This window comes from Drosophila eugracilis, unplaced genomic scaffold (genome assembly GCF_018153835.1).
Source record: "Drosophila eugracilis isolate 14026-0451.02 unplaced genomic scaffold, ASM1815383v1 contig_367, whole genome shotgun sequence".
NCBI classification, from domain to species: domain Eukaryota; kingdom Metazoa; phylum Arthropoda; class Insecta; order Diptera; family Drosophilidae; genus Drosophila; species Drosophila eugracilis.
The window spans coordinates 1031091-1046906 of record NW_024573224.1 but is presented as its reverse complement, the minus strand read 5'-3'; the positions used below and the strand labels follow the sequence as shown (position 1 = coordinate 1046906).

At 40.1% G+C, this 15816-nt stretch overlaps 2 protein-coding genes across 2 annotated transcripts; one reads left to right on the top strand and one right to left on the bottom strand.

Moving 5' to 3' along the window:
* The first annotated feature begins 3619 nt into the window (after positions 1-3619).
* LOC108116306 (tetratricopeptide repeat protein 12) lies at positions 3620-4594 on the top strand. Its single transcript, XM_017228095.2, has 4 exons — positions 3620-3756; positions 3816-4046; positions 4101-4223; positions 4278-4594. Exons 1-4 carry the CDS (start codon positions 3665-3667, stop codon positions 4498-4500), a joined length of 669 nt encoding a protein of 222 aa, XP_017083584.1. The 5' UTR covers positions 3620-3664; the 3' UTR covers positions 4501-4594.
* Positions 4595-11707: 7113 nt separating this feature from the next.
* Positions 11708-15595, bottom strand: LOC108116267 (sodium-independent sulfate anion transporter). The gene is made up of 5 exons (XM_017228057.2): positions 15074-15595; positions 14269-14489; positions 13893-14214; positions 13669-13830; positions 11708-13510 (listed from the first exon to the last, which is right to left on the bottom strand). Exons 1-5 carry the CDS (start codon positions 15546-15548, stop codon positions 12807-12809), a joined length of 1884 nt encoding a protein of 627 aa, XP_017083546.1. The 5' UTR covers positions 15549-15595; the 3' UTR covers positions 11708-12806.
* Positions 15596-15816: the final 221 nt, after the last annotated feature.

The following is a 15816-nucleotide window of genomic DNA, read 5'->3' as shown; positions in this document are numbered from 1 at the left end:
GGTTTTGGAATCATTTAGAGTCTTCCTTAATCAAACTTTTGGCTTGAAATAAAATTTGTAAAATCTTAAAAAATATCTACCATATCCTTCAAAAGGGTACAAAAAGTAGGTAACCCCCTCAAGGTAGCTCCTCTACAAAGGATGTTCGCCTCATCATTGTCATCATCATCAAGTCTAATATGCGCATTATTGGTTTTGTCCTGTTGGGTCCCCGGACTCCTGCGTTTGTCTGCTGTGTTGCAGTTATCCCTAATATGCCTTGCATGTTAATACGCTTATCCTGTCCTGGCCAACACACACACACACACACACTCATACAAACACAATAAAGGACACCAGCGTACGTACACTCAACATGCAAATATCAAATGCAAATTCTACGGCGCAATATTAAAAGTTACAAAAAAAAAAAAAAAAAAGAGGAAAATATAAAATGAAAAATGCTTATTTCTCTGTTACTCTGCCTACGCACAAGGGTCTGGCAAATCCTTTTGATCTTATTTTTTAATTTAGCATTTAATTTGGTTTCTTCTCCTCGCTGGGCTGCCTTAGCTGCGGGTAACACATGGCGTATACTTGATAAGTATAATACGAGGCCTGACTTTGACTTGCTCAATTTTGCTTGATAAACTTTAAAAAATATATATGTAGAGAATGTGCTGGTGGTGTTTTGTTGTTTGTTGCATATTAAATTGCTTTCCAGTTATGTTTTTTAATAAAAAAATATTGCGGCTTTGCTTGTGTTTGAAATTAAATGAAATTTACTAAAAAAAAAAGAGGAGATTCAAGTTTCATAATGATTTTGCAGCAGAAGAGAGATATTTTTCAATATTTTTTGTTATATCTTTGCCAAAGCTCTAGTGAGACACTTTTCGCTTATAACAAATTTGCAGAGATTTCCGCTCTTCATATCGGCCTCTTGCCAGGCTATACAGCAACATTTCCGCAGTTTGTCAACATGAAAAGGTTAACAAGGTAAATAAAACACGCCAAAAGGTAGATAGCGTAAAATAGGGAGAGGCAAGTACAAAGGCGAAAGTGGGTAAAAATCAAGGAACAAGGCAGCAAGGCCCACAAACAATGTTGCAAAAGCAGGCGCAGGCAAATCTTTGTGTCAGTTTGGTTGAGTTTCGGTGGAAGGCCTTTTTGTGGTGATGGCAAGGACGAAGTTGGAGGTACTTTCCCCTCTCAACCTCTCTGCCCTGAGTTCTCCTGTTCGGTGTGTGTGTGAATAACAACATTTTAAACATGTTTGCCTTTTGCTTTTTTACGCCGCTCGCGCGCTTCAGCGTTTATGCAATTTATTTCTGCACGTTCTTCGCGCCCTTCTGCTGCCGCTTTTTGTGTGTGTTTTGTTTTTTTTTTAATGTTACTTTTTTGCTTTTCCAGCTCGCTTACAAAGCATGCCCTCCGGCTGGGCAATGTATAATCTTGGCTTGTCTTTGGTTTCATACCGCCTGTCGCTGGAGTTGAACTCCTGACTGGCACAGTCGGCCCTTTCACGGCGAACACCCCAAGAGCCGAGAGGCCAAAGGGTACAAGGCAATAGGCAATCCGTTTGTAATGAAATTTTGGAATTTGGTTGAGAAAAGGTTGGAAAAATCTTTAAAAAAAAGCAGGATTTTAATAGAATTTCATCTTTATTATTTATAATTTAAAATATTTTTTAAATTACAAATAAATAAGTTTAAAAATTGTTACAAGTTGCAGGGCAAGTATGATAGATTTTCTCTTATAAACATTTAAGGAAAATTGATAAAAAAATCTTAAAAAATTATCACTTTCAAAGGGTATACAAACTTGCACTTTTCCCCTTTTATACAATGTTGCCTTTTCACCAACAATTTTTCTTCTTTTGTATCTTTTTCTCTCGCTTCAAAGGTGAAAAGGTGAGCTGAAAAGTCGCACTGCCGCAGGCGGTCAGCGTTTTTGATAGCACAACCGACGGCCCATCTAACTTTAAACTGAACTTTAACATAGTTTCGCAGGCTAGGAGAAATGAATCTTGGCAAGCGGACAAGCAAAGTTTAAAGTTCAAAACAATGGCGAGCTTAACGTTGAGCCAGAAATACTTGCCTTTGGCCACCCCTTTCTGCCTTTCGACATCGACTTGCCACATCCTGTTTGGTTATGCAGCTCAAGTCGCCGCGCTTGACACATTTCTCCAGGGACGCTGGCACGTCCTTGCCGTGCCTCTCTTGACGTCCTGTTCTGTCCTGTCCTGTCCCGATGTTGTTGTCGTCGTTGTCGTCCTGCTGCCAGGACAACTTGTCAACGCAGTCATCAATGTCCGCGTGACAGCATCGCAGCATCGCCTGTAACTATGCCAAGCTTTTGCAATGTTCGCACATTTCGTTCAGGCAGTTTAACCCTCTGGTTTAACCCACTAAAAATAAGAGGCATAATCTAAGATAAGTTTAGAAGAATAAAGAGAGATATTTATTAAGAAATGGAATAAGGAATGCTTTTGGTTTAAGAAGTAATTTTTATATATTTTAAGAAGGGGTTGTTTTTTACTTGCTCTTTAGTGGGTTAAGATGTGTTGCAAGGCAGTGGGTTACTGTGGCACTGACCAACTGGGGTGAGAAGCTCAAAGCTGCTGCGACCCCTAACCAATATTAATGAGCAGATCCAGCGAGACGTGCAAAGCATTTAACCGAAAATTGAAAATAATATGCAGCCAAGTGATGTGTTCATAAAAAATGATTAAACAAAATTATGATCTGAAACTTCAAATAAGATGTTAAAGGATTATGCTGTAGTTTTAGTTTTTAAGTTTGGGAAATTTAAACTTAATCCTTGTATGAAATGCAGTTCTCTTTTGCAAAAATTCGACCAAAGAATGGCTTTAATAAGTTTCATATTTTCTAAGCACCAAATGCAGTTTCACCAACTCAAGACCAGTTTTTAACCCCCATAGACTCTAACATATGCGCGATTTGATGTGATTATTATCATTCAGATTACCCTAAAAGTAACACCAAAAAACCCAAAAAAAAAAATCCAAAAAGGGCACAAAGTTTACTAACTGGGTAGCACGTGCTGTCCTGGCCAAACCTCAGCCTGCCTCCCCTGACTCACCCTTCTGCACGGCGCCAAATAAAGTTGTGAATCACCACAAGAGTGAAAATATACAAAAAAAAAAAGGAAAAACGTCACGTGCTAAAACTTTCTTAATTTAAAAGAAATTTTCAAACAAACTCAATTAAATAATTTCAGGCACAAATAAAGATGAAAATGTGTGGCACCGGAAGTTGAGCGTTGCATGATTTTTTTTTTTTTTATATCTATATACATATGCCACACGGGGAGTCATGATGCAGTCTGTCTGGCAAGACAATTTTAATGCCACAAAATTTTAATTGAGCTAATCCGAAAAACCACAGACTGCTGCTGCTCCTTGGCTAACGAGCCAGATGTCAGTTGGCTTCTGTCTGTCTAATTTGCCACCACCACCACCACCACTATACACATGTTGCACGTTGCACGTTGCCAGTGGAGTCAAGTCAAAAGGCATTAGACTGAACATAATGATAATTGCTCTCTCTCTGAAAAGATTAGCCAAGTTGGCCATTGGAAAACTGTTAGTCCAGTCAGGCAGCCGCTTGATTTTCTCACACTGAATTCTGAAAAATAAAAATATATTTTCCGAGAAACATAAAATATGGATTCTGATGAAAGCTTCTTGACTCAACGATCGCTTGTCATGGATGTTGTTAGGCAACTAGATGAGATGCAGAATGCCAATAAAATGGAGTACTTATTATAGTAAAATTTGATTAAAAATCAGAAAATTCAAAGTTTCCATCCTGCAGAAAGGGCAAGGAGGAGAAAAAGCCAGAGATTGATCCTTCCGTTGGTGTGACGAACACAAGTTTTGTGGTTTTTTATCGAGAAATTCGTAAGAAGTCTTCGCGTTACTTTAAAAGGGTACAAAAATCTTCAAATATCAATCAAATCTGTTTCATGCGTCAGATTGATGTTACGCCAAAGGATCGGGAAGAAGCTAGAAGGGATCGTGAGATTGTGGCTGATAGTTTTCGAAGGTAGGTCAAAAGGAGGGTTATCTGAGCAGGATATTAATTTTGCCTTCTAAAAAGACTGGGCAACGAGGAGTACCGTCGTGCTAACTACGAAAAAGCTATCTTTCATTATTCAAAAGCCATTCAGTATGTCGCCGATTCGCCAGTTCTTTATTGCAACAGGGCCTTGGCTAGAATCAAGTAAGTTTAAGAAAGGATTTTCAAAGTATATAAGTTTTAATCCCAAAACCTTAGAAAAAGAGACTTTAAAATGGCTCTCATAGACCTGGACTATGTGATCTTCAAACTAGATTCCATACATTTGCGGGCCTGGCTTTATAGGGCCGGAGCTCTAGCCCGTCTTAACAATGAGGCTGAGTCCAATTTGGCCATTGCCAATGCTCGGCTTTTTAATAGATCTAAGAAGTCTCAGAAGTACATAAATCTTTTCCTGGAGAAACTTAAAACTGAATTCTAAACTTCAAAAATAATCTTATACTCTTCTACATTTGTGTGTTTTTAAGGCAAAATCTTGTTTCCTGTAATTTGTGATAGGCAATAAAAACGGGAAATCAATGAAGAAAATTTGATTTGAAATTTCAATCAAATAGCGAATGCATTTCCTGTCTGGTGTCATTTTCCATTCAGGTTCCGCTCACTTTTCATAAACACAAAATTTAGCCACACAAACACACAAAAACAACATGCAGGAAAATATGGAAAATGTTTTTCCATACTTTTTTTTTTATTATTTTTCCACTAGACAACTGCGAACACAACTCTTTTTGTTAGTGGCAAATGAAATTTGCAATTTTTTGCATAAATTCAATAAAAATTCCTATTGTCATGAGAATATTTGCCAATACAATATACTACAGCAGAGGGGGGTACATACACCACCCCCTCAACTTCAAGCTGGGATAAGGGCCACTTATACGCTTCGTTGGGGGTTCTTCCAGCCCCTACGGACACGCGGCCCCCCTCCACACTCCCTGAAAAACCACAAAAGACTGACGCTGCGGCTGCAAATGCGGGCAATGGAAAATTTGAAGGGAGAAGGAGGTGGAAAAAGTACAGAAAATAGGGAATACAGGGAAGCCTGCGTTGGCCGCCGAGTTTTGCCGAGCTTTCAATATGGCGCCAACACCATTTGCATTCCAAATCCTCCAACCCCCATCTGAATCGTACACCCCCCCATCCCCTCCAGAAGCAGTTCTAGCTAGCAGGGTAACTCTGGGGTCCACGCCGTAATGAAATGCAGTTCAAATGCTTGGGGTATAAACTTTTGTCACAACAGGCAACAGAGCACAAGGACATGGCCGAGGGAAATGCAATGGTTGGGTGGGGGGTATTGCTGCACGGGTTTTAGTTTGTGCCAGAAGGGTGGATTGTAAACTGGCAAACAAACGCAACGGAAGTGCCACAAAAAGGGTTTCACTGTTTGTCAATTGTGTGCGGCCGCAGAGTTGACACCTAAACCAATTCCCGCAAAACCAGCCAAAGCAGCCCAGCAGCCCAGCATCCTAGTAGCCATGGTTCCCCCAACCTACCTAACACCAGACTTGGTCAATCCCTTGGCACTACTGACACGCTAACTGACTCGGGGAGGGCACTGAGGGAAAACTTTGTAAAAACCAGGGATAAATATGGATGATAGCTAATCGAAAGAAAAGTAATCATCGATTAACCAAGCTGCTTTTTATGTGATTCATTCATGTTTCTAATTTTCGTTTCTTATTAATAAATTTCCAATAAAAAAATATTCTTTATTTCTGTAAGTGCAGCCTACTCCTGTAGACTATCTTGAGAAATGCAAAAATGTTTGTGGCTTTGGCTGCCGGGGCTCTAATCAACATCAAACGGTGCCACTCCTGTTCCTGATGTTATGTGGCACAGCCTCAACTACCGCCCATTTCTTGTAATCAATGCTGTAAACACTTATTTTTGTGGTTGTCACCGAGCTCCAACTGCAATTTGTGACCGAAACACGAAGGCACACTCAGATATAGTGGAGGCAGAGGGCGGCATCCCTTTTCTCTACCAATCTGCGAACATTGTCTAGTTACAGGTTTTGTGCTGGATTTTTGGGATCTTCTTCTTCGTGGCTGTGTGTGCCAGTTTTTTGTGTGGTTACATTCGGGTCGAGCATGGACTGTAAAAGGTGACTTTAATGTCTAGTTTATATGGCCAACAGCAAATGATTATTGCAGGTGAAGTTTTTAACTCGGGGGCTAAGCTCGAAGGCAAAACTTTTCTAATCGAAGTAGCAGATGAAGGAAGTTTGGTTTGGGCTTCTGAAAGTGATTAGGTAAGGGGTTAGGTAATGCCTTTTGTTTGTTGGCTTTTCTTGTTATAATATTTGTTTAATGTAATGACATTGCCATGAAAGTTGGGATAATCCCAATGGAAAAATCATTCTAAGTAGTTTATTACTCTTCCTAATTGGTAAAAAGTCGCTAATTCATAGTTTGTACCTAATTTTATTAGCCTTTAACTTTCGGATCACCTTTAAGTTTGTAAGAAAACTTCCATCTCTCTGCCATGTTAGTTACTTTGATTCCCTCACGCCTTTCTTGTCAACTTCTAGTAAGATCTTTATGAATCACACTCTCCAGAGCCATCTGCTTCAGACTTTTCCACTTGCCCGATCCCCAGGGCAGGCTTTTCAGCTGGCTGAGAGAAGTTTTCCCCGAAGGATCACCGCCGTCCATAAACTCATCGAAAAAGTACAACATGACCCTCGGTTGGGTTCTTGTTTGTCCGATGGTTTTCAAGTTGCGGTTCATGGCGGCAGCTTTTCTTGGCCAGAAAGTAATTTGGCCTTTATCTGTATTGCGGTTTGAACCAGAGGGCCAACAGCAGAAGCAGCAGCAGCATCTTTAGCTTCCTTTTTTGTTGTGATATTTTCTGTTGGTTTAGCATTTTTGTTTTTCTTGTTGTTTGCCACCACATCCGGGACTCATTTTGGTTGTCTTTGGTTTGAGGCTAAAATTGCAGTCGAAAGACTAAACCATCCCTACCCCCCTAACCCTCCTGAAAATATCATCGCCTTTTTTTGGGATGGGGGAAAACTTTTCATTTTGGAGCAGCCATTTCTAGCCCACGTCCCCCGTCCCCGTAAATTGTTGTTGTTTTTGCTGTCTGCGCTGACATTTGCCTGAATTGAACTTTTGCGTTGCGTTGGGCCAAGTTTTTCATTAAGCGAAAAATATTCGTCGGTTTTTGTGTTTATTTTGCATTCATCTGACATTGACTGTCATTTGGCTGGCTTTCCATTTGGCAGTTCATTTAAAGTTTACGCAGCTCGCTTTTAATTAGCATCGAGATTTAGCCTAGTCCCTCCTTCCTCCTCTGGCCATCGGTTATAGAATCACCAACGATTGACACTTTGGACTTGGTCTACTTTATTGAGGCTTTATTTGCTTTGCTTGATTTTTTTCGATTTTTATTGAGGAGTAAGGAGGTAAGGAGGGAATTTGAAATGCAAACAGCATCGCAGTCAGTGTAAGGGACCAGAAAAAAGGACATTTTCTTGGGTTTTAAACGAAAAACAAACAAGAAATTGAAAAGGAAAGAGGGTCTAATCGGGAAAATCTATTTGGGAAATTTGGTTGGTGGAAGAACTTGGACAAAATCTTTCGAGTTTTCAGAAGGAAAAAGAGTGTGGTAAAGGAATAAGATCTAATATAAACTTATATTCACATAAAAATAAGTAAAAATATTTATTCTTGAACTTGAATTAAGCTTACTAAGGTTTACTTATACGCCATCACACAGATAGTAGAAAAATCTTGTAAAAAGAAATCCCAAACTGCAAGCTGATTTCCTTTTCACCTTTCCTTTTCAAACACTTTTTAATTATGTAAGAAAAGAGGGATAGTTACAGTGCTTCCTCCTATGAGAAACTCAATCCATTGTTCCCTCATTTTTCCTCTACTCACCTCCCCTAACAAAGCCAACTCCAATCCTCAAACCATTCCCCTGACACTGGCGAGAACTACCTAAGGAAATATATTCACGTTGCTTTTTCATTATTCATGACAACTGGCTCTTGGCTCTTGGCTGTTGGCCCTCAAATGCGAATATGTGCGAGTATGGCCCGAGGTGGCAGTAACTGAGTCTGAGCAAATAACATAGATAGAGATACGGATGCGAAAAAGTTAGAATGCGGATGAAGAGGGGGTGTAGGGTGGGCCATAACAAATAACAAAGATGACAATAAAAAGCAGCAAAACAATTTCCCCATAGCCGCAGAACCAAACAAAAGCAAAGAAGGGAACTAATATTTTAAGAAAACACAGAGCACAGCCAAAAAAAAGGGGGTGAAACTTAATCGTATGAGTGTGTGTGGGTGGATGGGTGGTGGAGAAAAACAGGCAACAGTTTTTCCAGCTACGCAAGTGGCCGCCGTCATCAAATACAAGTGACATATTTAGACAGCTAAGCGACTCCCAAGGTGAAGGTGCTGCAGTAGCAGCAGCAGCCGGAAAAGCCGTTGGCAATTTCCAGGGTCTAGAGTCTAGAGTCTAGACCAAGGGTGGCTAAAAGACAACCCTCCCAAAAAAAACAGGAAGACAAAAAAAGCCAAAGAGTAGACAGACGATGGTAGAAGCCAATGGGGGAGAATCCTTGGACCGGGACAAGTTGCTTTTAATAATAAAATCATTGAGCATCAAAGCATAAAACTCAGTCAAGTGCAACATAAGCTTAAAGACCAAATCGTGATGGGGCGAAAAAGCGAAAGGGGGGAGTACCAATGGCTCTTACCTCAGCGGTTACACTACCTCAGCACAGCCCTAGCATGTGTGTGTATGTTCGATTTTCTTCTATCTATAAAGGGATATATATATAGATTCCATTCCTTCTATATTCGTTCGCTCTTGAATGTGATTTAATGTTATTTTTACAGCCAAATTAGTTGGCTTTTGATGTTCGTTTAACTTTGGCTGTGGCTTTAAGCCGGCAAACTCCTGGTGAGGCATACATAAGAAATGGGAATAAAGAAGCTGGATGTGGGTGGGTCGTAAAGCTGCTTTCCACAGCTGTGCTTGGTATCTTTAAGAGGTTTATACATTCAAGTGGGTTTTTTCTTAGTGTTACTGCAACTGTTGCCTGGCATTAACTTTTATTTTAGGCCACATTTTGATTGGCCCACTTTTCTTTTGAGTGATTCTAACAAGCTGAGTCTTCAACTCAAGTGCAATCGCCTCAAGCTGTTGCAGTTCGTTGGTATCTGGAAAAGCTTGCAGATGTTTGCCAAGTTAAAGTGCCAGCCAGCCAGCCAGCCTAACTTGTTAATATTTAGCAAACAATTTGATTGCCCTTCTGATTGATGATGAGTGAGTGAACTAGTTTAGAAATTGTAAAAATAAATTGGTATTTGGTGAAGAAGAAGGTAAGAAGTAATTAAAATATTATTTGCTTAGTTTAAACTCTTGGAAAATGTTTTTTTCTTCAAAGAAATAGAACTTTGTCTATGGATATTTATTCTTAAGCTACTTGACCCACTTTCAGAAAACTTATCTTTGAATTTATAAACAAATAAATGAATTTATTTACATATTTATTACTTAACTTGAGCCTTTGCTTGGCCAAAAAAACAATCAATCAAGCAAATTCCTTGATTACCTAGAAAACAAATCAACTTGTAAATGGAATTAAATGTCCAACCAAGGCACTTAAGTAGACAACTCCTTTAAGCTATTTTGGTTTTCCCTTTTAACAATTGTTTTTCCCCTCAGCGCAATTCCTGCTGTCTCATTGAGTTTTTGCACAAATTGTTAATTATTTCCCATTTGTAGGTTGTTATGAAAGTTTTTGTGTTTTTGTGCCATGGCTCGTTATGCCCACGGAATTTTCTGTGTTCGAGAAGTCTGTTGTCCTTGAGGATTTTGGGCATTTAATTAAGCGCAATCAAGTTGACATTTTAAACAATTTAAACGAGGCAAACACAAGAGACTGCTGTTTACTTCGCATTTCCTTCCCCTTGAGTTCCTTGCTTTTCCCTTCGGTTTCCATCATTAAGCTTTGACTACTTTAGCGCATATTAAAACGGTTTATGGCCAAAGGCCAATTGGGCCAGCACGTTGAGTGAGTCGAAGTTCTTTGCCTTTGGCGGAGTTCCTTTTTGTGATGAAAATCGATAAACGAAAGAGACTTTTCCCACCCCCCCCGCATTGCTATTAATTATGTCTTTTGCCGTTTTGTCGCATTGACGTAGGCGAAGCAATTAACTTGCGGTGGAGGCGGGCAGGGTTTTCCCTAAGAACAGGAGGGGAGGAGACTGATGCTGAGGAAATGAAATTTCGTCAGTGCTTTGGTCAGCCAGTCACATAATACGTATCAATGGTCAATTCCCCACTGGGAGTCCACTTCGCATGTCTCGTCCGTAAAAACCAACCCAACTTCCTAGCCTCCATCCTCGAATGTTACGTGACCAGCAAAATAATTCATATGAAAATTTAATTTGTATTTTTTGTCGGGTGTCTGTTTCCTCTTTGGAATTGCCAACCGAGAAAAATATATATTCTATATATAGGTACACAAAATATTGATTACTTAATTCATTTGACTAGTCCAGACAAAGGTTGCATTTTTTCTAATGTGTTTCTGTTCGTAAATTGAACAAAGACCTAAAGTTTAACCTGACTGAGCACAAAGCAAATGATTTTCATGCTGCTAACCGCATGGGAAAATAAATATTATTAGACCAGGCTACGATCTATGGGCAACATTGGCATTTTCCAACGGGAAAATATGGAGAAAAAAGGAGGGGGAGGGGGGAAAAAGCGATTGCACATTTAGCAATAAACAGGCAGAGAACAAATGCGGTTTGGCTTGTTTTGGCTTTATGTTTGTTTATCAGGGGAATATCTGTTGAAATCGGTTGGGTTATGTCAACAAGTTCTGTGTTTAATCTACCCTCCCCTACTACACCCCCCCCCCAAATGAAACTCAAAAATAATTTTTGTTGCTATTTTATTTTTTAGTTTTTAGTTTTTGCTGTGAAAATTTGATTGCAACGACCGCAATTTGAATGATATTTGGTTTTTGTGGCATGTTGGCATGTTGATATTGGCAGGATATTGACGCTGTTATGGTCATTGGTTTTGGCCATTAAGTGATTTCCCCATCAATTGCTCTGATGATTAGCATATTAATTATAATTCTAACTAATTTCTTATGCTCTACTTGCAATGCCCAAAAGCTGAAATTCTCATTAGCCTAACAATGCAGAAAATGCAGAAAGGGAAAACCCTGAAATGCTTGGCAAACAGAGTCGTCGGTCGTCTCCTTCATTGAAATAATTAACAGTCGGAAAGCAGTTTGGCTAGAAATTTGCATTGCCCTCGATTTGAGCCTGGTCTGGACTGGCCACCTTTGCAAATCTGCATTTGGCCAACCGCATTGGCCCCTTCTTTTCCATTTGGACAAGTTCCGGACAGCGTTTTAAATTTCATTAAATCTGCTCACTTCGTTTGCCAATGCAATCAACAACAGCTAAGATGCTCGGCTGGCTCTTTGCAGGGGGGAAGCACCGCAGCCTTTCATTTACACCGCCTCAAGTGCTGGAAATCTACTTAGAAGCCTTCCTAGTTGCTCTGTCTAACTAGCCACTGTTCTGGCTCTCTCTTTCGCATTCACTAAGACCTTCTCTTTCTCGTCCTCTTAACCTTACGTAATTAACTCGCTTTTCTAGGGTCCTTTTTATCGCTTTGCTTTTAATGCTCTATAAGTTATATTGATTTAAGGGACTTCTTTAAACTTATTTTACAATTTAAGGATTGAAATTGATTTATCTTATATTTTACTTTGATTTTATTTTAATTTTTAATCGTAAATCCTATGTTATTTGACTAATTTGATAGTATTTATAAGGTTAAAGGTCTTTTTATATAATTTAACTTAGAATCATTAATATAGCATACTTTTTAGGGCTTTATTTTTTAAGCTCTCTAAATTAGTATAAAAAATTAATTAAAATAAATAAAAAAAAAAGCAACGATTTGTACTTTTAACATAGCATTTTTTGGAGTCATCTTTAAATTAATATTTTTATTCGACATAAAATATTAAAAATTTATATTGGGAATATTTCTTATTTAATTTCAAGTTTTAGTTTTAGTTCTTCTTCCACTTAAACTTGTTTTTTATTCCCTAAAGAGTAGTCCCCTTTCGCTTTCGACTAATTTAATTTATGCCCTGACTTGTTTTTACTGCGTTTGATCCACTTTACGCCAGGATTTTAGTTTAATTTCTTGCAGTTTCTTTTCAGCTGTGTTTTCCTCCTTTTTTTTTCTAGCGCACCTTGTTTTTTCTATTTTTTTGTTTCCTTTTTTTTGGTTAGAAAAGTTAGCTGTGCGCTTTCGCTTTTCTCTAATTTCTTTTGCTTTATTTTTCAAAACCTTGTTTTTTCCTTATGCTCCAGCTGCTCCGGCTCCTTCTGCTCCTTCTACTGCTGCTCCTGCTCCTCCTTGGCGCCCGCTCTAAGTGAAAAAGTAAACAGAAATCCATTAGCTTGGCAATCATTGACGGCGTCGCCAGCGGCACCGCATCTATTCCTCTGCCCCCCATTCTCCTCCAGAGGTCACTTCTCGGGTTTTGGTTTGGGTTTGGGGTTGGGTGTGGTTGGAGGGGGGATTTTATAAATTGCTGCCATCAAGGCATTTGTTCCACTTTTCCTTCACTTCCATTTCCATTTGCAGTCAGCGACGAACGACAATTTCTCGAAACTAAACTTAAATAAATAACATAAAGCAGCTAACTAGGGGGCGGCGAGTGCTCCTAATCGATGTCGATTTTATAGCCCAAATCGATGGAGGCTCTTATGTGCTCTTTCAGGTTGATATAGCCATTGCGCAGGGATTCCTGTGTTAGGAACTCCTTAACCTTGTTCTCACTCTCACAGAACACCAGGTTATCCGTGTGATCAACGAGCCTTTGCAAGTGCTCGGGAAATCTGAACAGGATCAGCAGGGTTGAGCTAGAGGCATCTGCCTGACGGCATAGATCACTTGATAGCTTCGATATACCCTGGGCAGCTGTATAGTCCATGCCATTAATTCGCTGGCCATCGATCACGACCGTAATCTTAAAGTCCGCCTGGGTGCAGGCCTTCAGGACTCGTTCTCTCAGATAATTGATGGCCGGAAAGTAGATGCCATTGCCCGGCGTCACTCGGATGTACTGCATCTCCTCTAGCTGCTCAATCTTTACTCGGATCTCGGGACGTGCCCACAGGTAGAGCAGGTGCAGTGCGGTCACCACAATGCTCACAAACAGGCCCACCTCCACCCCAAAAAGCACGCACACGCAGAAGCACAGCAGCCAGGTGGCAAAGTCGCGCTTCGAATCGCGCCACAATCTTATTGGAAGTTTGAAGTCCAGCAGCGTGAATATCGAGCAAATCAGGATGGCCGCCAGCGTAGCTTCCGGAATGTAGTTGAAGTACGGACTGAGGTAGCTCAGGGCCAGGAGTACAATAATGCCTGCACGGGGAGAAAATGTAGATCAGAAATGGGAAAAAGGATGTCTGTTTTCCCTTCTATTTTCTCATATCTTCAATTTTAGTTCATCAATTCCACTTTTTAAGGCGTTATTTCTCTCAGTAATGAAATTGATTTTTGGCATTCGTAGCTTTACTCACCCAAATACAGATTGGCCAATGGAGTCCTGAGGCCACAGGCTGTGCTAATGGCATAACGTGTAAACGCTCCTGACGAAGGCATTGCCTGCACGCAGGAACCAAACATGTTGCAAAGGCCGACAGTGAGCAGCTCTTGATTCGTATCAACCAAGCCTTTAGGAGCTATAAATTCAGAAAATATTAAATAGATATATAATACTCACTTAATCCCCTTCAACACTCACTTAATTTTCCAATGGAAATATTCGTTAGTATACCCACAATCGGAATGACTATGATACCAATATTAAGTTCCTTTAAAACCTCCCAAAAACTGTAGCTTCTCTCTGCAGTAACAATATCCAAACTGGGCACTGTAAAATTGGGCAGACTGGCCAAGGCATTCTTGCTAAGAGCATAAGGAACTTGGCCACTATTTTGTATCCAAATATAGGAAACAATGGCAGCTATTAGTACTATCAAGGTATTCCTGGAGGTTGACAGGTATCTGCAGCTTATCCTTAGAAGTTTGCTACGCTTTTCATTGCTAGCCACGCGATCTAATAGCTGGAGAAGAATATTTCATTAGAAATGCAATTCAGTAAAGACCTTAAGACTTACCTCTAATAAAAGTAAGAAAACAATGGCACATATTCCAACCGTAAGATCAGCCATGTTGGACTCATGAATTCGTGAACTTAGCATTCCCACTGAATTTATGAGACCTGCGACTAAGTACTTAATGCCCAGCAGTACCTTAAGCTGAGATTCTATGACCAGGATGGCAGTGGCCGAGGAAAAGGCTTTGATCACTGGCATGGATATGAACTCGAAGATGAAACCTAAAAGATAGACAAATTTTCTTTAGAAAGAAAGAAAACAAGTTTACTAACAATTTTCTACTAGTTTTGACTGCCTTTAAAAATAAAACCTAAAATCTAAAAATAAATAAAAACCTGTCTTAGCTTTAACCAAACCATCCTCTCAATTACTCCTCGGATCTCTTCTAGTTCCGCATACAAAAGGCCAACCATTGAATCTCACCCGAAGAGGTGTTAATGGAGCTAAATAATGCTAATCATGGACAAACCGCATAATAGTTATCGGCCAGCAAACTCAATTAGGTGCTTAAAAGCGGATCTATTTCAACTCAATTGGCTTTGGGACTGAGACTGCAACCGGCGACCAAGTTCATGGGGGAAGTAACACATGCCGCACTTAAGTCAATTTAGCAGTGAGATCACACGTAATCCAGCTGATACTTAAAAGTCTTGCACTTGAAGAAAAATGTTTGAAAATTTAATAGATTTTTAACAAGAAAAACAAAATTGAAGCTCAAATTGAGAGATTTTTACCTAACTTACTTAACTTATTCTTAATCTCATTTAAAGAAGTTTTCTCACAGTGTTTCTCTACTGCTACTCACCCATCCTCATGGTACCCATAATAATCTGCACAATTCCGCTGAGAAAGGTAAGCACGAAGGCAAATTCAATAGGTCGTCCAACGGTGAACTGAACACTAACCAGAGCCACCAGGCTAGTGGGTCCAATGATGACCTTGTCGATAGAACCAAAGACCATATAGATCAGAGGACCAATAAAAGCCGAACACAGGCCATATCTTGCCGGCAGACCAGCTAACAGGGCACAGGCCATACTCTCTGGGATGATCGTAAGTCCGAGGGTAACACCGGCTATAAAGTCATCGATTCCCCATTCGGTGGTGTAGAGTGGTAACCATTGAAAGACCGGAATATGTCGATGTAGCCGTCGTTTCCATTTACTTGTCTTCGGTGCTTTGCCAGCCTCACTGGCCGGCTTGCTTATGGCACCTGGCAAGAGAGCCCTAGCTGTAGGGTTTTCCAGGGCCTCAGCTTCAGTTTCCAATTGCGGATACATTTGATCGTTATTTTTGAGTTTAGATAACTTAGTCAGCCGCACGTCTGTGCTCCACAAATCGCAACTGTCGAATGATAGCGCCCGTAAAGCTCATCCCACTGATAATGATCTCGAGATCTTAGATTTTCTCTGCCCGTTGGGCTCTTGTTTACTTTACACATCAGAGCCTCAATTGGCATTGTGACTTGAGTATCGCTGCTGCTGCTGTTCTCTCTCTCTCTCTCTCTCTGGGATAGGCGTGTTTTCTTTTTGGGGTGTAATAAAATAT

Bases quoted from the DNA above. Each gene is read 5' to 3' on its own strand.
- LOC108116267 (XM_017228057.2), bottom strand. From the start codon at position 15,548: ATGTATCCGCAATTGGAAACTGAAGCTGAGGCCCTGGAAAACCCTACA. The intron at 14,215-14,268 runs GTAAGTCTTAAG...ATTCTTCTCCAG, and splicing joins TTTTCTTACTTTTATTAGAG to CTATTAGATCGCGTGGCTAG. The intron at 13,511-13,668 runs GTGAGTAAAGCT...CTCCCCGTGCAG, and splicing joins ATTGGCCAATCTGTATTTGG to GCATTATTGTACTCCTGGCC.
- LOC108116306 (XM_017228095.2), top strand. From the start codon at position 3,665: ATGGATTCTGATGAAAGCTTCTTGACTCAACGATCGCTTGTCATGGAT. The intron at 4,047-4,100 runs GTAGGTCAAAAG...CCTTCTAAAAAG, and splicing joins GTGGCTGATAGTTTTCGAAG to ACTGGGCAACGAGGAGTACC. The intron at 4,224-4,277 runs GTAAGTTTAAGA...CCAAAACCTTAG, and splicing joins AGGGCCTTGGCTAGAATCAA to AAAAAGAGACTTTAAAATGG.